Source organism: Hylaeus anthracinus, unplaced genomic scaffold (genome assembly GCF_026225885.1).
Source record: "Hylaeus anthracinus isolate JK02 unplaced genomic scaffold, UHH_iyHylAnth1.0_haploid 12002, whole genome shotgun sequence".
Lineage (NCBI taxonomy): Eukaryota > Metazoa > Arthropoda > Insecta > Hymenoptera > Colletidae > Hylaeus > Hylaeus anthracinus.
In genome coordinates, this window is record NW_026534349.1 from 8893265 (window position 1) to 8919815 (window position 26551).

At 45.2% G+C, this 26551-nt stretch overlaps 2 protein-coding genes across 2 annotated transcripts; one reads left to right on the forward strand and one right to left on the reverse strand.

Annotated features, from left to right (window-relative positions):
• Nucleotides 1–1899: 1899 nt before the first annotated feature.
• Nucleotides 1900–13668, reverse strand: LOC128892095 (probable ATP-dependent RNA helicase CG8611). Its single transcript, XM_054152201.1, has 9 exons — nucleotides 13472–13668; nucleotides 12559–13407; nucleotides 12220–12486; nucleotides 11915–12135; nucleotides 11214–11835; nucleotides 10903–11133; nucleotides 7585–7927; nucleotides 4387–4588; nucleotides 1900–2346 (listed from the first exon to the last, which is right to left on the reverse strand). The coding sequence occupies exons 1-9, from the start codon at nucleotides 13529–13531 to the stop codon at nucleotides 2208–2210; spliced, it is 2934 nt and encodes a 977-aa protein (XP_054008176.1). The 5' UTR covers nucleotides 13532–13668; the 3' UTR covers nucleotides 1900–2207.
• Nucleotides 13669–14015: 347 nt separating this feature from the next.
• LOC128892129 (uncharacterized) lies at nucleotides 14016–18203 on the forward strand. The gene is made up of 5 exons (XM_054152270.1): nucleotides 14016–14239; nucleotides 14407–14554; nucleotides 15193–15275; nucleotides 15849–16002; nucleotides 16157–18203. The coding sequence occupies exons 1-5, from the start codon at nucleotides 14177–14179 to the stop codon at nucleotides 16357–16359; spliced, it is 651 nt and encodes a 216-aa protein (XP_054008245.1). The 5' UTR covers nucleotides 14016–14176; the 3' UTR covers nucleotides 16360–18203.
• The last annotated feature ends 8348 nt before the right edge of the window (nucleotides 18204–26551 follow it).

Sequence of the window (26551 nt, forward strand, 5' to 3'; positions counted from 1 at the left end):
GTGTGTTCGATACGCTCGGGACGAGACATATGGTTTACCTGTGGTGAAACACCTGCAACATTTCAAAAGTAGCATAAATCGAGTGGCAATTGTGTCACGCGTGTCGGATAATCCTCCAACTACCGAGTGAAATTGCAATCGGCGGAGTAAAAGTCGAACGATGTTTCGAAATAAACTTTATCTCGTGAAAGGCAATTTGTCGAGCACCGCGGCACGTTTCGACTTTGATTTTCGATCAATGGCGGTTCGATTCCGAGGTAACTAGCGTCGATATATTCAACGAAGATCGGTAATACGTCGCTGGAACGAGAGTCGCGGTGTAATCGGTTCGAAAAGATCGTTAACCGACCGGAAATCGGTAATCGGCCGGAATAATCAGTTCCTTTTATATCTGCTTACGTTCTTTTCGACGCGTTAGTCTCGGATTCGCATTTTTCTACGTAAAAGCGAAACACCACGGAGGATGCACGGTCAATCCTCGCGCAGTCGGAACTTTTTCTGTTCCCGCGCTTCTTTTCTCGTCCGTTTCTGTCGCGTTAATCGGACTCAAGCTGCGCATATCCCCCGGTACCGTGAATCGCGCCCTTTCTTCGGCTTCCATTTTCATTTCGATTCGTTCGAAGCAATCTATGATTATTTCTTCGTGCGCGGAGCCCGCTCCACGAACGATCGAACAAACGAACGGGATATACCCTAATCGTTCAGTTCATTATGAGTATGCGCACGCTCGCGATGACTATGACTGATGCTAAACCACGACGAATCGCGATGCACATTACGACTAAATATCGCACTCTTTGCTCCGTTCCGTCTAATGTGCCCTCTCGCAGATTGCCGTCGAGATGGAGAATCGAAAATGCATCGGTCATAAACGGAGTGATATCGCGTTTAAACAAATACGTTTCGCGATGCTTGTTGATTACCGTAGGAGTCGAATACTTTTGGTTGGCACGAAAGAAGCCTCGAATTTAAAATAAGGGTAACCAATTGATAGTTGAATCAAGTTGCCCTCATCGTTGATCGCCACTGAACGACTCAATTCTAAAACGAACTATGAGCGTAACAACCCTTCATTTGGGGGGAGGGGTCGTTATCAAATCACTGAAATAAATTAGGATATTATACAATACCTAAAAAAATAAAAAACAGATTTTGATGAATTCCGATTCAAAGTCAGCAAGTAATAGCCAGCTAAATTAGCAACCGATAGCGATAGAATTCAAATAGTTGATATGTCGAGGTTAAGTGAAATGTAAATCGATTGTTAGATAGAAATCCGGAACGTTACGTGGCGTGTGAAAAACCCGAGGTCGTCACCGTTAAACGATCGATCGAGTACGTTGACCGATTAATGGAAATTCGAAATCTATCACGCAAATCCGTAACACCGGCTGATGGCGGCGAGAGAAGCGATTCAGGCGATTCCGAGCTCGCCATCTATCTTCGCGCGCGTTGGTAGCGAAGAAAGAAGGCATAATTAAATTAAATTAAGCCCGGCTGAGCTCTTGGCCTCCACTCTTCCCTCCTTCCCTTATTCACCTCCTCGCCCCGTTCCTTTGCTGTCGTACCAGCGGCGACAGCAGTCGACGCCGCCTTTATTTGCAAGCAATTTGCGCTCGCGGATCGTGGTGCAAAAAATCTGAAAATAATGCTGCCGTATTAATCATATCCTTCCGCCCTTATTCCTCTGCCTCCTTCTCCTTTGCCCCCCACCCACTTCATCCGTCAGTGCTCGTCCGCGCACCGACATGAATACTTACACTTCGTCCTCGCTATTTACGATCAAAAAAGTACAGGCGTGGTCGGTGTAACACGATTCGCTGTGGCGTTGTTCCGTGACACTATACTTGCTGGAAGTATCAAAGGTGACACGTTGCAATAACTTTAATTCGATAGCAGTTATTTCGATCGAAGTAACGACACCTTACGTTACAAATTTATTTCTCGACGAACATCCAAGGAATTAGCTCGTTGGATCGTGCGACCATCTTGCGAAATTATGTACAGAACATTCTCACCTGTGGGGTGATACACCGCGTGCTCGAGAACGCGACAAGCGGTATTGAATCCATGGGAGGAACGGCTAACCTGATTCTCCGGTTAACCGTACGGTTAAAAGGAGGGTGTGTGTATTTACACGAGAGGTGGGAATCACGGTAACGAAATCGCATTCTGTTTACTAGGTAGTCGAGGTGTTAATGCGACGCTCAGGATTTCTTTGGCTTCCTCGGTGGCTCGAGGCCGCTGTCGTACTCGGAGGTGTTGAGCATCCTGACTTTCTTCAGTAACCCCGTCCTCGGCTTGTCATCCGGATGCTTCCGTTTCTTTGCCGGCACCCCGTCGGGTCTGAAAACCCGAGACCGGGCCTTAATCGTCGCATTAGGGCTAACCCGCAATTTTCGGTAATTCGACGTAAACGACATGTGGCGAGGACAGAGCGCGGTAATCGAAAATCGACAAAAAAGTAGTCTCGCTTCGGAAACCAGCGACACACCCTCCCGGACTCGGTTGGTCGCGCTGTGGAGAATTCGGACAACCGTTGCGTCGCCGTGGCGAATTTCGTCTTTACATCGTATTTCCTAAACTATATTTATCGCGCGCTCAGTCCTCGAATCCAGGGTAGTTTTCACGTCGTACCTGGCAGGTATGGAGGTAGCAGCATTCGAAAGGCGCTCGTTATCGGTTTAAAATTCGCGTTCACGTACAATCTCTTCTTGAAACTTGCCTAACACGAGCTATGGCGTCCAAATTCTTCCGAGGGTTAATGTTCTCCAAAGGAAAGATTTGAGTCGACAGCTTTCGCGAAACACGATGTATATATCGATAGATCGTGAAAGATCTCGCACGCAGCAACGAACCCTCCGTACCTTGCGTCCTTCGCGGGAAAGTTGGTGCTTGAACGTGTTCAAGGGCGGCAACGATGACACGCACACGTACACATACACCCACACGAGATCGTACGCGTTCCCGCACAGTGCAGGCGTAATCGGACCCACAAAGGCGTAAACTGTGGGTCTCTCGATCCATTGGATCGTCAGCGCGGTGCCCGCCTTTCACCCATTAAAACGAACTTGTTCTCTCTCTCCGGATGGAGGGTAAACCCGTCGGTTACCCGTTCCGTGTATCGAAAGCACGCCCATTCGAATCGCATCGAACAAGTTAATGTTTAATTACTGCCTCGAGGAAAAGCGATCGATGCGTGTCGAATGCGTGACCGAAATGGCGACGCCGATCGAGGAGCGGCACAGAAATGGAGGGAAATGGTTTCTCGCGATAGTAAGTTTCGAAAGACGACCGCGACGATGCGCTGATCCGTTTTTACGCGTGCTGGAGTAGCGTGGAATTTTTTCGAGGTAAAAGGATGCGTATTTGGTCCGTACGAAACAGAGTAGCGCATTTACAAGCGATCGAGCGAACGCGTTGCATGACGAAAAGAATTAAGATCTGACGGAAGGGGAACATGTGAATACGCAACCACCGAACGATAGCGAGCGATGGACAGAAAATCAGAGCAGCGGTACGAGAGAGATTTCTACAAAGAGGAAGAGGATAAGAGACAGGTAGAGAGCGAAGGGAGGCTCGTGCTCGTCCTGTGGTTTCCGTAAATGGCGCAGCCACGGCCGGAAGTAGCGGTCGCATCAGTCTGTTTAATAGCCGTATTGTATAATTATGAACAATGGAGAGATAGGACGAGAGACGGAGAACCGAGTGTCGGAGAGAGAACGGTGAAAGCTTGGAGCTTGGAGAAGGGTAGAAGCCAGCCGAATGCTATGTGAAATGCATACCCGACGAGATGGACGGAGACGCGTTAGGAGAGAACGAGACCGTTGACGTCAGATAGACGGAGATACGAAGGGAAACCGAGGGAGACGGGAAATAAACGAGGATGAGCACGACGAGAGCCGTATGGCTTATGGCTTATGGCTGCCAGCCACCGTACACCACGTCCGCTCGTTCGTCGTACATGACGAATGACACAAAGCGACAGTTTTGACGTATCTAACCTCTCTAGGAGCCACGAGCTGTCCTCTCGTTACGTGTGCGCGTACTATCTGTTAATACACGTGGTTGCGTTTGTTACGAACCGTGCACAGAGAGACACGGAGAGGGAGAAATTACGGAGAGCATCGCGGTTAACAAGCTAAGCCACGCGTGAATCCGTCATTAATACTGCGAGTTCGCTCGTCTTCGCGATTATCTACCTTGACCGAGTCAACCAAGTGGTCCGGCGACGGTCTGATCGACAATTTTCGTCGAGGTCTCGTTCCTTCGCTCCGTAGTCGAGCTATCGTACCACTTTCTCACATACTCCTCGATAAGATCGCGTGATTCAACCAACCATTCATTCGCCATTCGATACCTTAACGCGAAGCGTTGTATGCTTACCGTTCATTCGTAAGCCTATTGTTGTGCTGTTGCTTCGTGGTATCCTTCTCGTGTATTTTTTTCCCTATTCCACCGATTCGTTTCGGAGTTTCTCTCAACGCGAAACTCTTGGCGAAGTGGCCTAGGTGAAGGTTCCTCCGGTTGAAAATCTCACGCATGTCGCGCGGATAGCGGGCGTAGGAACGTACCCAAGAAGTATACGCTGAAAACCATTCGGATTATTTAAGGTCACCACCTAACCGATTCACATTGTTTCGCCGTTCGAGATAACCCGATATTCATGGCATTGTATTATGTAAAATCGCTCAAAGTCTTCATCCGCAATATTATACTTACACTCTACAATTATTGAAATCACATCCACTTAATTTTTGAACGTTAAACTTTTTCTTCGCTTCGATTTATATAAAAGACGCGAGTTATTTGAAAATCCATAAATTCAACGAACGACACGAATCGAATCATAAGGACGATCGTACGTTAGGAAAATACATGCGTCCCGCCCACGTGTAAACGAGGCCACGTGCATCGTAACTCGGATGTGATTATTGGTTGCGTGTCTAGCGCGCCCTTATTAATCGAGGTTCCATTAAGTTCTACGGGGGTTCGCGTACCGCGATTCTATGGGGTGTGTGCCCCGCTGTGAGCTATTAAGAGGCATTAACGGGGGCCGAGTCAAGTGCTGTGGCTAATAGTCGACCCGTTATCCCCTCTTAACTTCTCTAGCTTCCGCGTGCTGCTGAGAAACTCGGGGTTCACCGATCCTGGGAGAAATTGACATATGCCCGCGTACTATTGTCGCTCCGTGCGAAAAATTACAGCGAAGTGCATCTCCTGAGATACTCGAATGTATCGATTCGTCCGAATTATATGTTGGATTTTAGTATTTCTGTATTTAGATAAGAAGAATAGAATCGAGGAACTCGTGAAATACCGTAAGAAGTATTTTTCGGCGCAATAACTACGCCAAAATAGTTTGTCACTTAAATAAAATACACGATACACGAATTATACGTATTCAACTGGAAATAACTGATTATCGATAAAGTAACGTGATAAATGTTTGTTTTGAAATTTCGTTCGATCGAAGAAAATCTGACCGTTACGAAACGAAAATGGAGGTATATTGTAACGGGACTTTCCCGCTGGGAAAACTAAATGTCCTCAATTTTGATCATTCACGTGGCGGACCTTATGCTCCGATATTTTCCGGCTTGATTTCCGTCTGCCTTCTATAGCAAGATCCGTCTCTTCCGCACATAAGAAACTTGAGAAGATCTTTCTGCCGTGGACCGGTGTCGGCGCGTTGAAAAGGGAGAAAAATGTTTTTCTCCATTTAGCACATAAATCACCCGCGGGGTTGCTATCTAGCTGAGAAGGCAGAGAAACGAACGATGGTAGGGGATTGAAGAGAGTGGGCCGCGTGGGGGGCGGCATTGTTCCTAAGTGATGTAACTGCGTCTTATTGTATTTGTATCCTGTATCGCATTGTTAAGAGTCTCTCGCCACAAAGCGTAAGTGGTTTTGGCGGAAGCCACATTCAGTGGTTGGATTGTGTCGGCCACCCCCTGCGAAAGGCGTACGAGCCTGTATATACTAGATTCGATCTAACTTGCTGCATGCGTTTCAACCGCTCGTTTTCGCCACGAAAAGTAAATAAAAAAAAAAAAAGAAAGAAAGAAAAGAAAGAAAAACCAACCAAAAAGTGAATTTTACAATTCGTTTTTGAAAACCAAAAACCCACTCTGCTCGATTATCGTTTACGCTCGAGATGCATTGGAACCGATTTAACGTTCATATACGTAAACGTACAAAAATATAAGCATTTGAATACGATTGTAAATATTTATGTTACTTGTTAACGACGACAAGAAGTTACGCCGAAAAGGGTGTAGCTAAGGGCTGGAATAAAGGACTATGTATATATGTGTGTATGGAGCACAGTAGATAGGTAGGTTAAGGGTAGGGGTCGGAGACTAGGGGGTTATTCCATAGAGTTGTATTCGCTATTGAGGGCTGTTCGGCTCTATTGGGGTGATAATGTTACGAATTAGCGAGATTTCCACTTCTACGCACACTGCCCAGCACTTAGATCGGTCGGGAATGAAATATATCGTCGGTGGCAGTGAAAGACGCAGGATGTGGTCACGTGATGCTCAACAGTATATCTTATTCTTTCGATCGTATGACTTCAATGTCCCGACTTTGCTTTTTCGCCTACTTTTACCTTGTTTGGCAAACAAATCTAGCCTAACAGTTCCGATCATTTTGTCTCTCCCAGGGGCTTCTCCCACTCGCCTATAATATTACTCCGCCTTTCTATCCCACCCTCTCCCCGTTGGAAAGTGTAGCGTCGAATCGTCGACGACAATTAATCTATCAATCACTCGGAGCACGTAGAGGAACGGTCAAGTGGTTAACTGTGTACCGTCACTCAAATCTGAAGCGGCTAAGCGCTCAAAAACCGTAGCTAACCTTCGCGTAAAGCCACGCTTGACGCGAGACAACTGCGAAACTCAAAAACCTCTTAGAGAGATTTATGGTCTTTATTTTACGTTTTGAAAATCGATCACCCGCGACCATCGAACGCCGTCGGACCGTGGGTGTCCGTCGTTCCCGTTTCTTTCTCTGCTTCGAAACGCTTTGAAAAATACATAGCACGCGGGAGAGGAGACGCACTACGATCCGCGAGCGTAAGGGTGAATATTACACTCCCCTCGAACGAAACTCGAATCATCGCATCCTAATGGATTTATTATTGCAGCAAATAAATTCCCCGCCCTAACAGCCGTAATAGAGCGACCGTGGCATGGCAAACAAGATCATCCTCCTCGTCCAGAGAGTATGTAAATAGCCGAGTGGCGAACGAAAACCGAGACAGAGTGAAGGCTCTCTAACACGACCGTATGGGGTTACTTTATATGCGAGTAGGGTGCCCGTCGGAATTGGCTTAGTCTACCCTGAAGTCAGCTCGCTTGCGTTCCGATCCAACTGAATCGAAATGGGTGCTCCCTCATCACGAGTACTTTGTGTTTCACCGAGTGGTAGAGGACGGAAACGCGTTAAGCGAGAAACCGTAAAATCGATTCAACGTTCTGTTTAAAGTGCCTCGGTCCCGCGCGTCCAAAGGTACTCGTTTGCAAGTTTGGGTATGCGCAACCACAGCACAATACCAATTCGTTTAGAAATTCGACTCACCTCTGCACGCCATCGCCCGAAGCTTCGGATCCTCGAGCACCAAATTCTCGAACTCGTTTTGCAGCGCGATCGCGGCGTTATGAGCGGAAGAGTGCTTGCACAGAGGGGTCAGCAATTTATCCAAAACGTCTTCCATACTTTCCTGCTTGATCCTGATGCGCCTGGACTCGAGCATTCGGACAAACTCGACTTCAGGCGGCGTCAGAAAGATGGTCGCCGTTCCAGAGGATCCTGCACGCGCCGTTCTGCCGATTCGATGCACGTAATCCCTGGCTGAGATCGGCCCGGTGTATTGAACCACGCAGTCCACCTTTGGCATGTCCAATCCACGAGCCGCGACATCCTGGCGACACAAAGATGACGAACGTCGTTGGATGTAGAAATTAAAAGGGCCAAAAACTTAAAGCTCAACACTATGTTAAAATATATTAATCTAGGCTGACATTAGCTTCTGAATACTGTCACTGGGTATATCAAGTGCTTCATGTGTTTCTAGATATTGAGCAGTATAAGTAGATAACCGACAACATGATTAAGAGATTACCAGATGTAGACGGTGGAGTTAAAAAGCTTCTAAGTACCAACTGGTAGCCTATCAATAGGCTTCTTACTAGGGCAACTAATGCTTTGTTATCTATTATTAACAGATACTGTTCCTTGTCCAGTTATTCAGTGTTTCCAATATGAAATACCCAACAAAGTCGAAACGTTAGTTCACGATTGCCCAACAACTCATTCCCCGCTAGAAAAGCGGCAGGCCACATTACACCGCGCGATCTGCTGGTACAAATGTCTTACAAACCGCGTCGATTTCTCGTTTTGTAGAAGGGTGAATGCGCGCGGCTGGCACCGAGCGCCCGCTGTGGGACCCCAACGGCGAACGTTTGAGCACGGCCCTGATTTCCTTGCGTTCGGTTAACCAATGATTTACCGAACGGAGCGCGTCGAGGCCCTGCTTGACGGCCCTGGGACTAATCCCGGACCACCAGTAGGGGGGCGGCGTCGTGGTCCCGAAAATTCTTTCGCGGCACGATATGGATGCGTCTGTCCACCTTCTTTTTTTTTTCACGTTCTTTTATCGAATTAATTCAACGCCGGCCTATCGACGCCGGCAGACTAGGCACCGGGGCGAGGAAATACAAGATAGATACCATAGCGAAATAAATATCGACGAATATCACGTTGTTTCGTTGTCGCGATTTAGTTTTATTCTAATGCTTGTTGTCGGATAACGTTACAGGAATACACAAGGTGTTCCCGTAAAAATGGGGCACGACGATTTATGATTCCCTAGAAATCACTGTTATTCATACCCTCTATAGTTATTGAAGAAATTTGTCTCATTTAAATGAACGCTATATGTTTCCAAATAAATTTGTAATTGTAAATATATACAAGTTGGAAGTTTATTTATGTACAAATTTCTTCGATAAGTACAGAGGGTACGAATACTTATGGGACTGGCTGTGTATATTAGAAATAGCAATGTATAAATTTCTATCCCGCGATCCGAACACTACCTAAACTTGTTTGCAAGCGAGAATGCAACGCAAACGCGCATGCAACTCGGTAGCAACGTTTCTGGGCCCTCATACGACTTCTAATTACTTTAGTGCCTTGAATTCTCATCTGTAAATACGCGATATGCATTGTAAATGGATATAATTACATAGCCCGATGTTTGTTGCATGAAGAAATTGTTACAATCCTGGTGATCGATTGGCGGAAATTAGGATTTACCGAAAGATGTTCCGATAAAGCGAAACCAGTCGGGACGCCTACGTGTCTTCGGACGAAACAAGCATCGCGGTTGCCACCAGTACGATATAGTATAACGAAAAACGGGCACGAGGAGCGATCGATGGCAGCGATTAAGACAGACGATCGTTTAGGAAAGAGAGACGGCTATCGTGGCTTGGAGGATCGAGAACGGATCGTCCGTTCAAAACATCTCACTCGAGCCGTAGATCACCCCTTGGATCCAGATTCACCACCGCAGAGGGCCGCGTAACATTCCGTCCGCGGGGGCTCTCAAGAGTTTTCAACGTGGAAATTAATAACGCTGCCATATAATTCCCATGCAGGGGATACCGTTCTGGGATCAACGGTTAAAAATTACAACGGAAACGACGAATACCCTTCGAAGCTACCATCGAATCCTACAATCGAGACTAGATGATGGAGATACTATAAGACGAAGAACTATAAAGTCCTAACGTTCAACAACGCGGGTGATCTATGCAGGTCCCTACGAACGATTAGACTTTAAAGTATTTATGTACACAGTCCGCAAACCATCCATTCAGGGAGCTGATTGCAATTAATCGGTCTGCACAGGATTCGAGCAATGAATAATCAGAACACGAGGCGAATCACCGTGAAACACATGTCGAATCAACGATGCAATCGCCTGATTAGAACGAATTAATCCTTGCAGCGGGCGAGCTGTCATTCGTTGCGTGCCGCGGATTATGAATTTTCGAATCCGTGCATTTAACTTGGACACCGAGTTTTTTGTTGTCTGCCCCGTGAAAATAGCGTGGTAAGCTCCCGTTAACTAACGAGGAAGACAAGAAACAAAGTTAACAAGTGCGAGTTTAATTATTATTATTGAATCTTTGTCGATTTTTATCTGGCAATGGGAACGGTTACTTTCACCGGTAATTACGATGGTTAAGCAGTTATTACGAAGTCACGATAGATCTGAAAGTTGATCTACCGTTCTATTAATTTGAACGTAATTAGTAAACGAAAGAAAGTGGTTCTATCGATCGGAAAGCGGCGCTGCGCCGTTCTTCGGCGAACCATCGTGCAGGAAGTTGTCTTTCGATAGTATTGCGCACAAAATTTAAAAATTATCATGAACGTTGCTGCAGGACCAACGCATTTTTTTCCAACGAAATCTCTGTTACGCGAGGTATCATTACTGTTAAGCAATCGCAATTTCAAAAGTATAAAGCAATTAAAGAAAGGACCGGCGAATAACGGACAAACAATCATAATTATACTCGTTACGAAGGCCTCATGTGTGCACATAATTTTTAACCTCCGGACACAGCGTGGGTCCAGAGATATTAAATTCCGCCCTGAAAGAATAAGCCACGGGGTAATTTACTGCTCAGGGAGTGCCCGTCGGCTATCCCCGGCTTTTCTTCTGTCTTATCCTTCTATTTCACCGCCCTTCCCTTTATCGTCGCTTCATACTAATTCTTGCTCTCATAGAGCAATGTCATCGCTCACGTGCCATGTTATGCAATTTTGTTTCGCCGTATCGAATGAGAAGCCCCCAGGTTTAAGTGTTCGCAGGTAAAAACTTACCGTGCAGAGTAGAACCCCGGTTTTCGCCAGCCTGAACGTTTTGAAAACCTCCGTTCGCTCCTTTTGAGTCATGTTCCCGTGCAATTTGAAAAACTCTATATCGACCAGAGGATCGGAGTCCTCGTCGTCTTCGTCAACCGGTTTGGTGAGCACAGTAGACAGTATTTCCGTGTGGTAATCAACCATGTCCTGGGTGGCCATGAATATTAAAAGTTTGCTCTGTCCATGGCTCTGTTGGCATTACAAATGACATTTACGAAGCTTCGAACAAAAGATAATAATAAATAATATATTTGAAACGATCAATCTACCTGACACTTTCCCGCGATGTAAGCACTCAAGGTCACCATCCTCAATTTCGGCGGCGTAACGATGTAGGTCTGGATCACACTTTGGGGGACTATTAAATCTTCGTTTACGTCGCTCGTACTATCGCCAATTGTTTCTAAATTTTCTTTCGCGGCGTCCAGAAATATAGGATGCTCCATCGCGAGACCCGCTAATTTTTCCACGGCTTGCGTCAAAGTCGCGGAAAGTAAGATCGTTTGTCTTCTGGATTCATTTTCATTGCTATTTTTATCTTTTCGCGCATCATTTTCTAGCGAACCGGATACTTTTTTTTCGGTGGACTTGGCGACATCCTTCCGTTTGTTCAATTGTTTCGATTTGACGAAAGGTTCGTCTTCCTCCGAATCATCGTCGCTACTAGAGTGGTATGCTTGCCTTTGTTTAACGACATCTTTTTTCGTATCGTCTTCGGGTTTTAAATTCGTCAGATCATCCTTCGTTGTCTCATTTTTTGAACCAGTAGTTTCTTCTATATTCTCGACATCCTCGTCGGTGAATACTTTTTTCACGTTTTGTCGAAGAATTTTCATCGCATCGTAACCTGAATTTTCGCTTGGTGTCGACACCTTTAAAGCACTCACTATACTGAAATTGCGTTTTAGAAAAAAAACTTAATCAAACGAGCGATGCACTTGTGATTTTCCAATTTTCTAATCAAACGTACCTTGATATATCTTTTTCATATCCCATCTCAAGCATCCTATCAGCCTCATCCAAAACAAAGTATTTAACGTGATTAAGTTTTAAAGCTTCCGTTCGTTGTATGTGATCCAACAATCTACCAGGTGTACAAACTAATATATTGCAACCTTTTCTTAATCTAGCTTTCTCTGCTTTCCTCTTTTCACCCCCTGCTAAATACCCTGGCACAATCCATGTGTATGGCTAAAATTGTGTAAAAAGTAATTTGTGTATAATATACTAAATTAGATAATATCTACTAACATGTATTACTTATAAAGTGCTCACTTTGATTAATTTTAAGAAACACTCGTAGGTTTGTAGAGCTAGTTCTCTAGTTGGTACAACTACAAGAGCTTTCAATCCGCTATTTCTATTCAGTTTTGGTCTGATTTTGTGTAAAAACTCAATGATTGGTAAAGCATATGCTAGTGTCTTGCCGGAACCAGTTTGAGACCTAATTAAAATATCTTTGCCTGAAAGTATCCAAGGAATTGCTTTCTGCTGAACTATTGTCATTTTAGTGATTTGCATGTTCTGCTCCAAGTTAGATATCTGGTAAAAATTTTTGAAATTGTAGCAACTTCATTATCGGTTCAAAGATGTCATTAGGATAGTAATACTCACAGTGAAAGGATGTACATTAAGATCGACAAAAGTTGTTCCTGTAAAAACTGGTTCGCTTATCGGTTTTACAAATCTTTGACCAATATTTGGTATTTCAGGATTATGACTAAACAATGAAGATATCATTGTGCCAGGCCTAAGGGGAGCACGAGTACTTTTATCATTCTGTACATTCGTATGACTTTGACTTGTTGATTTGTCTTCATAATTCTTATTTGTTTTACCGCTAACATCTGTATTTGATATAGATGACAGTTTCTTTGATTTCTTAAATTTAGATTTTATCATTGGCATAACATCTTCATCTACATCTGCTTCTTCAGCTGACTTTAATGTATTAATTTTAGTATCTTCAGATTTTGTTTGTTTAGAAAATATATTTGAAAGTGTTTTTTTGGAGTCTGCATCCTTGACATTTCTTTTCTTTGCTAATAATGTTTTGCCAAAGTTTTCTCGGGTAACCTTAGTAAATGACACAACAGGAGCACTAGAAGCTTCGATACCTGTGGCTGGTAATGACCTATCTGCTCCGATAGCTTTCTCATTTATCTTTACGGGTACCTTCTCTAATTGTTGTTTAAACGTTTTACGTTCTGTATCTATGAGTTGTGTTTTAAATTTTACTTTCTTTGTTGCAAGGGTAGGTTGACTAGATGAATTAGCTTCTTTCAACTTTCGTGCAACAATTGAAGATAATAATTTCTGTTTAACTCTCTTTGCTTTTGGGCTGGTAGTTACGCGAACTAGATCATGTGTTGATTTATTGCTACTTTTAACTGTACTTTTATCGGTCTTATTTTTCTGCTCTTTCATTAAACTAAGTATAGAGTCATCTTGGTTTCCAGCTTTCTGTATAAAGAAGATTGACTTCGTTTAAGCAACTGCTTAGAAACATTCTTAACTTCTCACTTACCTTCTTAGAAGCAGGCTCCGAAGATATATTCAAGGAAATGTCCGTATCCTGCACAGTCATCGTTGAACGTTGTTTCTCCAATTTTCATACGTAAGAAACATACGCAAGTTACCAAGAAACACGACACTTAACCTAAAAGCACATGTCAAGCGCGCACTTGCTTCTCCAAGATTTCAAACGTACTGCGCATGCGGGGGTAATCGCGCGCGACTGGTTCCGAGGCTTCTTTAACATGCTACATAATAAACGATTACAACTACATTGAAAAAAAATGTTAATTTAAGAATGTGTACGATCATTCCAACCGAGAAAAATTGCGTTTCTTGCTTTAATAAAACTCTGGCTAAAGGTTGTCACGATGTCACGTACGGATAGTTCTAAAAAATACAATTAACTAGCGCGTTCTTACTGCGAATTCGATTACGATCGATCAACGCAGTCATCCGTACACCGCATCGAGCGACTACTCAAGCGAAGATTTATCGCGGTATTCGATAATCGAAGCTCGTCGACAATCCGGCGCGGGCTCGCAATATCGACGGTCGAGTATTTAAGCGTGCGTTTACTGGCAAACATTTGTGTTTACATTTTTTATAAAACGTCGGTCGAGCTGCTGGCGTCACAGTAACGAAAATCGTGATCACCGGAGAACGTTCTGGCATTTAGTATTTGTGATTCATCGTATCGAGACGCTCGCAATTCGCCATGTACAAGTTATGCTGTATCGGATTGTCATTAGCCGCGAGGATCATCGGCACATACACCATGGTGAGTGACGAACCAAACGCGTAATTGCAACATTAAACCGGTTTCTTGCACGTGGTAGGGTTGCGCGTAATATCATGAGATTTTCGCTGATAATTCGCATTCGTTCTCGTCGGCGATCAACGTTAATGTAATTTCATGTCCTATGTATTCCATTCGTATTCTTCTAGTCGCTCTCGATACTCATGATAAACGTGCTAATGAGCAACTATTTCTCAAGAGAAACGGACGACAAATTCTTCGATTCTATTGAAAATTGGGCATTGATCGGTTTGAACTGGATGCAGGTCTTAAGAACCTCGCAGATAGAAAGGAAAGGTGGGTTTTCGATTGAGCGTGTGCGTACAGATTGTCCCAAAATACGTGGTATATACAACCTGACAAGAGATGATAATGAAAATGTGTATTCGATTAACAAATTAAACTTATCAGAAAGGTGTTTTCACCCCTAGAATCATTTTTAGAATCAATGAAAAATAACAATGCGATTAGAGTCACTCGTAGGTACTTTGTTTCTGTAAAGATTTTATCTTTTTCATTGATTTTTTATTATGTATCAGTCATCGATTCTGTCTCATTAGTTCTTTTGGTTTCGATTTGTAAATATAATTATTTACGTGGCACACGTCACACAGACAGCCGTCTGTTTCTTGTTACCGCATCGCGCGTAATCCACGATTGTTTATTTGCATTTGTTATGATCAATATTGATTCGTCGACTACTCGGTGTTGGAATATTAACACGGTGTCGGATGACATCGGATACATTCGTGTGGTTTGAATTTCTACTTCTTTCAAGACTCGGACAATCATGTAATCGATACGATCGTACAATCGATTAAATCAGATTCAATATGATTTTCTCGATTAAGTTCGTACCACGCATGTTGCGACTCTCTGTATAATCATTTCTCTCAATGTTACGGTACTAATGAAAACAAAAATGAAATTCTTAGCGGAAACGGGGATGGTGTTTCTCCTGTTGTACGCAATTTCGTTCTTATTGGCCAGCGCGTACCTCGCCCTGGGATCAATTTCCGTGAGTATATCAAGATTATCCAACCAAGGGGCTCTTCTGATCTAGAACTTTATAATACGTGTTCTTCAAGTTTAATTTCTTTAAAACATGCTTCACATTTTTCTATACATCATCGCAACTTTTGTTCAAATCTTTGTAGTCATGCATATAACTATATTCATACCGAACGTATTCTATACAATCCTTTTGTTTCGAGTCAATGTGTGCAACGTAAAAAGTTCCGGACGTCAGAAACGCTATTTTTGTTTTCCTCGATGCTCTCCGGCATGTTAACATGTCTTTATTTAAACATATGCATACGTAAATGTGCAAAGTTTGAGGAAGGTGCGATCAACGGGTATTTGAGAAAAAAATTCACGAAACAAGCGGCTGGATTTAGATGTTCTAGACCAGAAAAAACTCGCTCAACTACACGCATAGAAGGCGAACTAAGAAGCATTCGCTGCTTAATGTGGCTGTGTCTCGAAAATGAATCGATCGAAGTATTTCTTTATTCGAAAAACGTATTTTCGGCACGTAGCAGCCTCGCTGAAACACGCTAACGATCTCGCTAACTTCCGCGTACGTTCACAGAGAAGGTCCAAGTGTGCCGTGCCTTGGATGTATTTGCAAATGATTAGCATAATAGATCAGTCTGTGGCGCTGTCTATTCATCTGACGCACGGGCCGCAATACGATGTTTACGATAATTCAATATGGTACATTCCAGTGTCCAGCATCTATCTATGTAAGTACATTGGAATTACCCATCAGTCTACGCGTCTCGGTTTGCTACGCGATCGGACTGCGGACGCCGATCGAGATTTCTCAATGCGTAGCTACTTTGTAGTACACGTGAAGCGAAGTAACGAGCATCGTTTTACGCATTTCTGTTGGTTTAGTGTTGTGCACGTACACTTGGATGGTGGTGCAAGCCGCGCGCAAGGAATGGGCCGACGTGGAACAGAATTGCCACAATCGCGACTTGAGGGAAGCTGCATCCGCGACGCAATCGAACGAAAATGGACCAAAAACGCCGTCTTATCTCTCGCAGAACTTTTCGATGTTCGACTCGCCGAGATCGCCCACGATTCTGCCCAAGTAGCCAAGCGAATGCTCGCACATATTCGAAGATAAACTCGTGGACTCGATTGTACTTCGTATCGGTACCTACCTGTCATCGCTCGGCGAGAAGAAGGCCAACAGCGCAACTAATCATCTGGATAAACTTCGAAAGCGTCATTTAGCTACCTTTAATGTTAGCGTATTTATTTATAGTTTCGACTGCTCCCTCCTTTTATAAGCGTTAATAAATATCGACCAAGCGAACAACACCGATTCACGATAACGCGTGACTCGCGTAGACGTTCTACTATCCTCCAACGGTTTCCTTCGAGGAACTTTGTTCGTTTCTGGAATGGATACGGATCTTAAAATCGCGTAATAACCGTTGATCACTCCCGGGGAACGGAACGTGCGCGGAGCGCCGGCGAACTACCAGAACGCCATGAATCTCGGTTTCGTAACGGGGAGAATGTACATATAATAACGCGGGCAACTCGATAAATCAGCCAGGAGGGGGGAGTGCGACTAATAGAGTGTATCAAATGCGTCCACGGGGAAGCGTGGCTGCATAGAAAATATGAGAAATGGCTCCGTTTCAACGTCGAAATACTTTGAAACTTTCGGAATTTGAATCGCGGCGCAAGCATATTTCCTACGCGGGGAATGGCCGCGGATGGAGGTCGATTTGTCCGAAAATGGCCGGAACTTTTCGCGAAACTTCGGAGAATAACGATCGGGCGCACAATAGTCGATAGAAAAAACCACTCGTAGCAATTTATTTGGGGCGTTTCACCGCGTTGCTCCGCGATCATTTGCGTTCGAGGGAAATGCCGCAACCGAGACCAACTTCACGAAGCGTCGCACCGCTTTCGAAATGATGTATCTTACGCCGCGGCCAGACATTCGGCGATCGGCGACGTCGAGCGACGTGCAATCTTGTTTTACAATACGATGAGAGACGAAGCTTTTAGAGAGGAGCGTACATTTGCCAAATAACGCGTTCAAAGTGCGTCCGTCGCACGGTACTCGCCAAATGCCGAATTGCATGTTTTATATTTTGTTAAACGTGTACAAAGAAACGAGATATCCTCGATCGATTGTCCACGTATCCGAACAGTTACACACGTCTGACTTTCCTAGGGTAACGCTGACGCGGGTCTTCGGATTTGATACATCGTCGATTGTTTACAACTAGATTTTGCTTTTAACATAGATGTTACCACTCGCGAAAACTTTTGTAAGCTTCCCGTTCAACGATACGGCTCCGAGCACGAAGGACGGAGATAGGGAGAGGTACGCGACGTGGTTGGTTGGAGGTGCTTTTAAAAAGAACTGAGCGAGCCAATTTGTAGGCTGTCGCAAACTTTTAAAACACTAGTTGACAGCCGTCCCCCGCCCCTGTCGCAACTCGTGCACCCGCCCGACGTTCACTCAACCATCTTGAAGGACTCCAACCGCCATCGAACGTCTCTCTTTTCCTGCGACTGGAGCACCAGTCTGCGACGACGACGAAACTCACCCCTCCGTGTCGTGGAAGCCGATGGATTGTAAAATAAAACTAACTTGGCTTTCGTGTCTCGGGAACGGAGTACCGACGAAATCTTATTCCCTCGGGTATCTTTTATTTTCGCGTACCCCTTTTTTTTTCTCCTGAACCATCCGCCAGGGTTGTAATTACGAAAAAAAGCTCCGCGAAAGATAGACGCAGAAGTGGGAGAGAGTCATCTTCGTTTGGCGAAACGAGGAAGTTCTCGTCTTCTATCTAAACTTGCCAAAAATTATACTCGCTGGTGCTTTTGTTACTTCTCTCGATCGAGTACCTCTATCGCGTAACTTTTAAGAAACCTCGTGTCTTCGAATAAACGGAAACTCGTGAAGAAACTATCGGGTGTTATTACGATTTTTATTATTATTTATAAAATACAACTTCCCTTTGTTACTTCTCTCCCGATAACTTGGCGAGTTTGGAACACTTTTACGTGTATCCAGCGGTTACCGGAGAAGGGTAGTCGCACGCATGGGGCACATAAAAGGTGGCGCGACGTAATTAATCTTCTTGTATGACACTTTGGCTGGTTACAGGGCAGAGCTTGCCAGGAGCCAGTACACAACATCCCACTTAAGCCCTGACGCCCAGAAAACAATTAATACGAAATTGATTAATAATTATTGCGTTCCAATTTCGCTCCCTTTGTCGCACGGTCTCGCTAGTCACGTAACCGTGAAAAAAGGAATTTTCTCACCGACGACGACGTCAGATTCTCGGATCACCCACGGAAAGTTTCGTCGCGATCGATACTTGATGTCCCGTAGAATCTAGCGAAATAATTTCAGCGCGTCCTCTGGTGACTATTAAACCCGAGATTCCTCTAAAAATTGGTCTCGTCGAACCACGATCGAACATTTTGCAGAGTAAACTCTAGTGTTATTATTACATAAAAGCCGGGATGCTGGGATTCAAAGTAATCGCATTCTTATCTCGCATTTAATCCTCTGAGGTGGTCGTGATTCAGTGAGCTGTGTTTTCCACCGTAGTAATTCATTATTGCCAATGATTCCAGGATTTCCAATAGTTTCGACGCTTTCGAACGAGTGGAACGTCGAAGCTTAAAAAGCCTGGCTCGGCGGGCAAGTCGGGGGCGCGCACTCCTTTTGTGACATTTATTTGCTCGCCGCTGAAAATGGCCAGTCGATTTGGCATTACTTTTCCAGACAGACAGATTTTATTGATCTGCCTCGTTCGCTCTCTCTTCCCGGCGGAACTGAACGCTCCATAAAGCTAACCAATGCTAATACTTCGCATCTCCGCAGTGGCGTCCTCGCGGAAGCGTGTACCCTCCTGTTCGCCGGTGCGCCGGGGTCGGCGGAAAAATCCGTCGCGACGCCGCTGTCCTGGACCGGAATCGGCAATAAACGCGTAACCGAGGCTAATTCGTAACGTTGGCTCCGTCATTGTGGCCCATTGTGAATTCTCTTCCCCCGTTATTCCGGGGTCCACGAGAATAATGCTGGGGTTATCGCAGGAAACTGCCAGTAACGACCGTAAGAGGCACGTACTCTTCCAAACACGCTCGATTCGTTTGTCCCCCCTCTGATCCATTGCGAGTGTTGGCGTTCAATGGTTCGTTGTTGTCCAGCAAAACGGAGGCAAGTGTCTGGATCGCCGAGTCTCGGCTGATTACCGTGGCTTCTCGCGAACATTCAATTGCACGGACGAGACGGCGACGAAATTTGCGAATGGTGAAAAGGGTGATAGGGTAGGAAGTCCCGTGTTTATTTTGATCGCGAAGTTCGTTTGCCAAGACTCGTTGGCGGATCAATCGTCTTAGCATATGAATGCGGGGATACCTATCCTTGGTCGTCCATCGTACACAGGATATTTTTTCGCCCTCCCCTCGTGAATAAGAGCTGACCGATGACCGTTCCTCGTCCAGAGACGGATACAAGCGGGAGGAATCGCATTACTTTCGAATTTCTCCGTCGGAACGGGGAGTGGCACGTGTTCGTGCTTTATCCCCTTCTTTCTAAGGAGAGACGGATGGACAGCGGGAACCGAGGAAGTAAATTTGTGAACGCGACCGTCGACGGTGACACATTAGCTGCGTTTAATACGTACTACATTAAACACGATCCGGAGCGATTGACCCTGCGACCACCGTGACAAAGTTTCCTCGACAATGCGGGAGACGTGCCGAGGGATGAAAATTTCCACGCACGTGCGTGGAAATGCCTCGTCGGCTCGGGTTGACCTTCCCGCGACCGCACGCTCACTTACACGATACGTTTCAATTTCCCTGAATTTCGTTTCATTGAACTCTTCCGTTGTCGACGAAATCGCTACACTTATAGCTTGTTGACGCGCGGTGACCCGTACTTGGAAAATATTTTGATGTTTACGTGTCTCCATTAACCCTCCCCTCATACGGTTGAGTCACCAGATACCGACATATTAGTTCCATCGTTAGATTTTTGCAACTGTGAAAACTGAAATCACCCAAAAGTTGTGAATAAAGATTAATTTGGTTTGAAAAAAGAAGCTTTTTTTTTAGCGAGTAATACCCCGATTTGTACGTGATAAATGTGTTTTTAGGTGACAAGGTAGTACATGCTAGGTGGGGTACGAAATCTAATCATGCTTAGGAAAAAGATAAAGCTGATACTCTGAGTCAAGAAAGTCTCTGAAGCATCGACGACTCGAGATAAGGGCGCCGCGTCGTAATTAACCCTTTGCACTTGACTACAGTTTCGTTACAGATAGCTAACAATTTAAACGACTAAACCCTTCTTGTACCATGATTGGAGAGTCGTAGAAATAAAGTATCTTGCTACTATTTCAAAGTATATCAATAAACAAAGACTGTCGCTTTCGAATCGCCCCTCGAGTGCAAAGGGTTAAAGATTGATTCTCGATAGACCAAAGGGTCGCGGGGGGGGGGAGGGGGTGTCCAAGCGAGGGGAGTCTGGTTATACCTGATCGGTCGATTCAAAGTGGCGGAAGCGAGCGACGAGAGGCGGTGGGCGGAAGAAGCCGGTTTTTCGAGAATGGCTGCCGTAGGTGTCGAAGGGGAACGGGGCTTGAACGAGGGCGCAATTAGGCGGTCTCGGGGTCGACGAGTACCAACGAGGTCGGGCATTATGCAAAGCAGATTTTAAATTTAGATGTGGCCCACCGTGCCCACACGAGCAACCCCCGTCGGTAGAGAGCTTGGGCTACTTCGCAGCTTCGAAAGGAGTATGGTCACACGGACAATTGAAGACACGGATAGGGAGGAATGGTGAGTGGGGAATCCGTGTACAAGTCGCGTATCGCGTCGTGCTCGACAAATTAGAGTGTTTTAAATCGAATCCGAGTCGAAAGGGGGAGAGCAATCGTTATAGACGATGTCGTTGGGAGACGGGATGAGGAAGGTGTGGGAGGTTGAGGGTTACTCGACGAGCTGTTTTGCATATCTGGCTCGCACACACACACACACACACACACACGCGCGCAACATTTGAGGTGTAAAATATTAAATTCAGGCGCCTCCGCCATATCGCCTACGTCCTCGAAAGAGGAGGAGGCGGCGGATGGAAACGGTACGCAGATAGGGGTGCGACGCAAAGGGGGCTGAGAAGGGGTCCGTTGCCAGATGGGGGAGGATATGGCGAGGGCGGCTCTGCGGCGCGCACTCAGCGAGTTTACATTTAAATGTAAAAGTGCCGAGTGCTGCTAGGCGAAAGCTGCTGTTTTGCATTCGAAAGCTCATGATTGCCTCTGAGCTTTGCTTTTGACGTCGGGCGTTTCTCGCTGTCGACGGATGGAGGGAGAACGTTTGCTCGTCGCCGGATCCACGAGACGACTATAGTTTTGGACAGACGGAATGATCTCTCGAAGCTGCCAGAAAAATTCGCCCAAACGGAATGGAGGATTATTTCGAACTCTGTCCCCGAAGAACATAGACGCGATAATTAACGTTCCTTGTGGCAGACTTTCGTTGCACTCGATGCCTTACGATTGAATAAATTTTATCAAGGATCTAAACATTAAGGGTAGGATGATCACACAGGAAAAATGGCACTAGCGACGCACGTAGACTTTTAATCCTTTAACGTACAATTTACTGTAGAATGGTGAATGCCATAGGAATAAAATTCCTTGCGTCCTTTCATACGATGCGATGTATTTCACATTTTTAGAATTAATTAATTTATTTCTCAGTAAAAACATGTTAAGAGGGTGCACTTGTAATACTTATACTGTAAAATTTCGCTCTGTTTTGGATTTAAATATATAGTTGACACCTGAATAAAAGTTCTTGAAATTATTTTCTATGACAAACGCGTATACTCCCTTAATTGCGTCCCTGTGGGAAGTTTCATCTCATTAACCTTAGGGCGACTATAGTGAGATCAAACGACCCTCTGGCCTCTAATTAACCCTCCAGTGAGTAACGTTACCAAAAATGGCAGCGTGGAATGTAAAATACGAAATCTTTCGAGAAAAAAAAGAAACATTTCTCGAAAAGTTCGCGAGACGCCAGATCGTGAACGTGATAATTTAACTTAAAATTCTCCTAATTCGCGAGTGGTGGAAAGTTTTTCTCGGCATCCCGCGATTCCTCCTACCGTTCTACATAATCCGACCATATTTTTGGTTTTTGCCAAGACGTCGTTCAAGGAACGTCGCCGATTCTTTTTCGAGCGCTCACGTACGCGAACGCATGCGCTCGCACACGCATGCAGGATTTATTTCCGGACTTTAATCAATTCTCGGAACGGAACGACTGACACGAGGTTACGAGCGAGTGGGTTCGCTATGTTATTCTTCTAATATGTATGTTTCTTATGAGCGACGGTAAAAGGGCTCCGTGCAATTTCCTATGATAGATCGAGTCCCACGGACAAGTTCCATTACGGCCAGCCTCTGAATTATTGAACTGGCAATTCCCCGGCGACACGCGGGACACCTTGCATCAAAGTGTCAACGGGCTCATTAAGCCTCCAAATCAGGTGAACTAACGCGCTAACCGTTCTGCTCTTGCATTTCACTATGACAAGTCAATGCATTTTTTCCTCGGTCCTAAATATCGTTAAACTTCGGGGATAAAGAGTGACTTACTGTAAGGGTTGTTAGCCGTTGGAAACTGGAAAGCTCCCTTGTGTAGCAACGTTTAACTGCATATTAACACTGCATGTTGGAATATTTAATATAATTCAGTCTTTCATTTTACTACAAAAATAAATGTACTGAGAATATGCAGATGTGTGTACAGCTAGAAATTCTTTCGACCTTTTACTTATAACGATTGTCAGTTAGACCAGCTTCTCGTAGAGAAAAGACCACAGCTTACTCGTGACATTAAGAGATAGAATCGAAACCCTAAATCAATAAAATTAGTATTTTATTCTTTCATTGTACCCCATTTCCAATAATGCACCCACCGATTAGAAATATATCGAGTACTCGCGACCAGAGTTTAAAGCATTTCCCATATGTCTCCTCCTGTGGTAAGAGAGGAAGGAGCATTTGCATTCCATCCGATAGATCGGAACACAGAGGTTGTACGATAAAGTGTGGGGCTATCCGAGATCCCTTGAAATAGTGCCTGACTGCAAATTGCGGTATCTTTGCGCGCGATCACCGTCGCCCGAGAGAGACATAACCGCGATCGTTATCCGAAGTCGCCCTTCTAGTCCATATGCTGGGTTAATAAGAGCCCTAATAACGGGTGCCACCCCATCGATACTTAGGGACTGTCACTAAATATTTTTCTTCCTGAACGATTGCTCTGGGAATTCGGCCGCGGCGCTGTTTTATACATATGTCGTGAACGGGGAACGTATTTCGGGGAAACATCGATCCATCTCCTGTGAATTTCATCCGTGCCGGTTTCGCGGAGAAAAATGTCCTCCTCGCCGCTCGTCTCGGATAATCGATGTCTCTCTTTTTTCTTCGCGATTCTCGTCGTCCTTCTTTTTTTTCGCGTAGAAGCATCTCAGTTCCCGATGTCGAGAGGGAAAGACGCGACGGAAGCGACCAGTAACACCGGTTTCGTTCCTGAGAACTTAGGCAAATATTTTTTTATTAATTCGCCTCGCTTGAAATGCAAATGGCCCAATCACGCGTCCGGAAGGCTGGAGCGGCCGGCGCTTACTCGAGTAATTTATTCGTAAGGGCGTTAAAGTTTCATAAGTCGTGCACATAAAATGCACTCGAGAGTGGAGAGCCAAGGGTGTCCTGCTACCCGTTCGCGCCACTCACACCCCCGGCCACTCTCACCCTCCCACGACCTCTCTATCCTGCCGCGGCAGAAAATTATGCAGATGGCGGAGAAAAGCTTTGATAAACACGACAGTCTCTGATCGTTATGCAGATCTGCGCCACTGTAAAATGGCGGCAATCTCTCCCTCTCATTCGACCATCCGCCCCTCTCTATTTCTCTCCCCTCTGCCTCTTCTAATTCTCCCTAGCTCGCTGGACCCAGGGGTGTTGCAGCATCTCGCTCTCATCCGACCGTTCCCCTTCGTCCTCCTCCTCTTCCGCCACCTCCTTTTCCTCTTTCTCCCTCCTATCGTCACCCTTCCGACTCCTCTGCCACCGCCTCCGCCTCCGACGTGGCTCGTTCCTGATTTTCACACCCCGGCCGCGGCATTACCAGCCCAAGTCGAGGGTGGAAATACGCACCCTCCTGCTTATTTTCGTGGCGCGTCTGCGCCCGGCTTGTACCACCCGGCGGTACGTATGCACTGAAATTTCATTGGAAGATCGTGCTGGCACTCGAAGACACAAGCGGCTAACGCTCGCACACGCTCGAGCCCCGGCAGTCATCCACTCCTGTTCGCCTCCTCGTTCCAGGCAGTCATCGGGATATCAGAGCCGCGCATATACTTTATAACCGCCCCGTTCCCGACGACGTAACGCCACCAAAATGGTCGCAAAGACACTTGCCGTCGTGCCGCTCTCAAGTGTCCCATGAACGCTCGCGACTGCCACTTCGTGTTTCGTGGTCGTTGAACTTCGAATGGGAACTCGTGCCACGAGTAACTGTTCGCGGCGACGAACACGATATGCGATACGGTAGTCCAGTTTATGGGTGCCTTCCTTTATTTTAAAGGTCATCGCTGAATACGGATATCCTTGCTTTCTATCAAATTTCTTCAGGCAATCCGTGACGTTGTTACTACTATTAGGTTGGTGAATATGAATTGTAGTTTCTTCAGTGTTTCAATCACCCGGCCCGATAATATCCATTTTAGTCTACTCTGTCATCAATTGATTGTAATCATATAAAAGAGGAAGAAATATACTGTAACATTAGAACCTTATTATCAACAATTTTATGAATACCTGGAATTCCACGTAATTTTTTTATATGAGTATAAACTTGTGAAGATGGTGGTGCAAATCGCTATAAACGTAAAGTTAGCTTTTGTAGAAGGTTACGTGGACGTTACAATAATTCAACGCTGATTTGAAATATTCAAAGCTGGTGGTTTTTTTCATTAGAGAATTGACTTATTGTAAGACGTTAGAGACAATAAATCTGGTTAGGATTCCTGAATCTCGATGACGTTATAAAAATAAACACTACGACAAACGTAAGATTATGTGGATTTCAATTGTCCCCAATAAAACTTTGATTCTCGTAGAAATGTTTACAAATATTCATGCGACAATCAACGTGTTAATCTATGATGAATTTAAGTGTATTACACGCCTTGTCCGTTTCCTCGTATCGAGCATTGTAAATAGACAAACCGATAATAGCTTCCTCTAGCTGGATAAATTAAAAAGCCTATAAATAAATTGTCAAACACGGTCCTTGTGCGTTATGTTTCGCGAGCGGATCCCGTCAACGCTGTCGAGTGGAATCCAAAGTAACGCAATTATTCAGAAACAGGGGCTCTAGGTGTCGGGACCACCCTCCGTAACGGCTTCCGAAAATTCGTTTTGGCGCGCGTTTAAAATTTTCAGTAGTCCTCTAAGTTTAGGGCGTCGACCATACTCGTTTTATTTACCGAATAATTGGCGTCGGACGCCTCCGTCTCGAGCCCGACGCGACGGCGATTCCTCGAGCGTGTCTCGGTTAGGATATCACAGGAATCGTCATCTCGTCTTACCATTTCTCGACCATTACGCTCTTTTTCGCGTATGCGCGCCCGCTCGTGCATCCTTCGCATACCCGAATCATGTTTTATTCATGCCCAACGGACATCGAAAGCGTTGCTTGGCACGAGTCGGTTGAGTTTGAGCGCGCGAATCGCTTTGCCTTCAAACCTTGAGGTAGAAGTACTTTGGTGCCCCCACCTGGTGGGCACGAGTCACGTCTGTTCGAAAATTTGACGATAGTTGACAGTAGGAATTTAAAGAAGATAGATATTCCGCTTTGGAACGAAATCAATGTTCCGAAGGATTATCTTTTTTCCGATTTCAACGTTCGCCGTCAGTTTTCCTCTCGATGGAACCGAAACACTCGAGCAGGTCAAGGTGATACTCGAAATTCGACACCTTCCGATTCAAGACTAAAGTTCCTCCGCATCGATCGCTCTTGTATCGACTTCCGTGTAATCTTACCGTCCGATCGATTTTTCGAGAGCCTCGAAGCACGTTTTCGCTGGTAGTTTGTTTCACTTTCGCGCTATGCATAATGCATGCGGATTTTAAATTTCACGCGCACGTGGATAGTGTTCGGTCATCTTTTAGGATTCCTGGAGGAGAGTACCGTGTACAGCGAGCGACGAGGGAGGGCGGA

Excerpts from the sequence above, each read along its gene's own strand:
- LOC128892095 (XM_054152201.1), bottom strand. The coding sequence starts at position 13,531 with ATGACTGTGCAGGATACGGACATTTCCTTGAATATATCTTCGGAGCCT. Across the intron at positions 11,836-11,914 it reads TATGAAAAAGATATATCAAG|TATAGTGAGTGCTTTAAAGG; the intron begins GTACGTTTGATT and ends ACGCAATTTCAG. Across the intron at positions 7,928-10,902 it reads CCGGGGTTCTACTCTGCACG|GATGTCGCGGCTCGTGGATT; the intron begins GTAAGTTTTTAC and ends TTGTGTCGCCAG.
- LOC128892129 (XM_054152270.1), top strand. The coding sequence starts at position 14,177 with ATGTACAAGTTATGCTGTATCGGATTGTCATTAGCCGCGAGGATCATC. Across the intron at positions 14,240-14,406 it reads TCATCGGCACATACACCATG|TCGCTCTCGATACTCATGAT; the intron begins GTGAGTGACGAA and ends GTATTCTTCTAG. Across the intron at positions 14,555-15,192 it reads CTCGCAGATAGAAAGGAAAG|CGGAAACGGGGATGGTGTTT; the intron begins GTGGGTTTTCGA and ends TGAAATTCTTAG.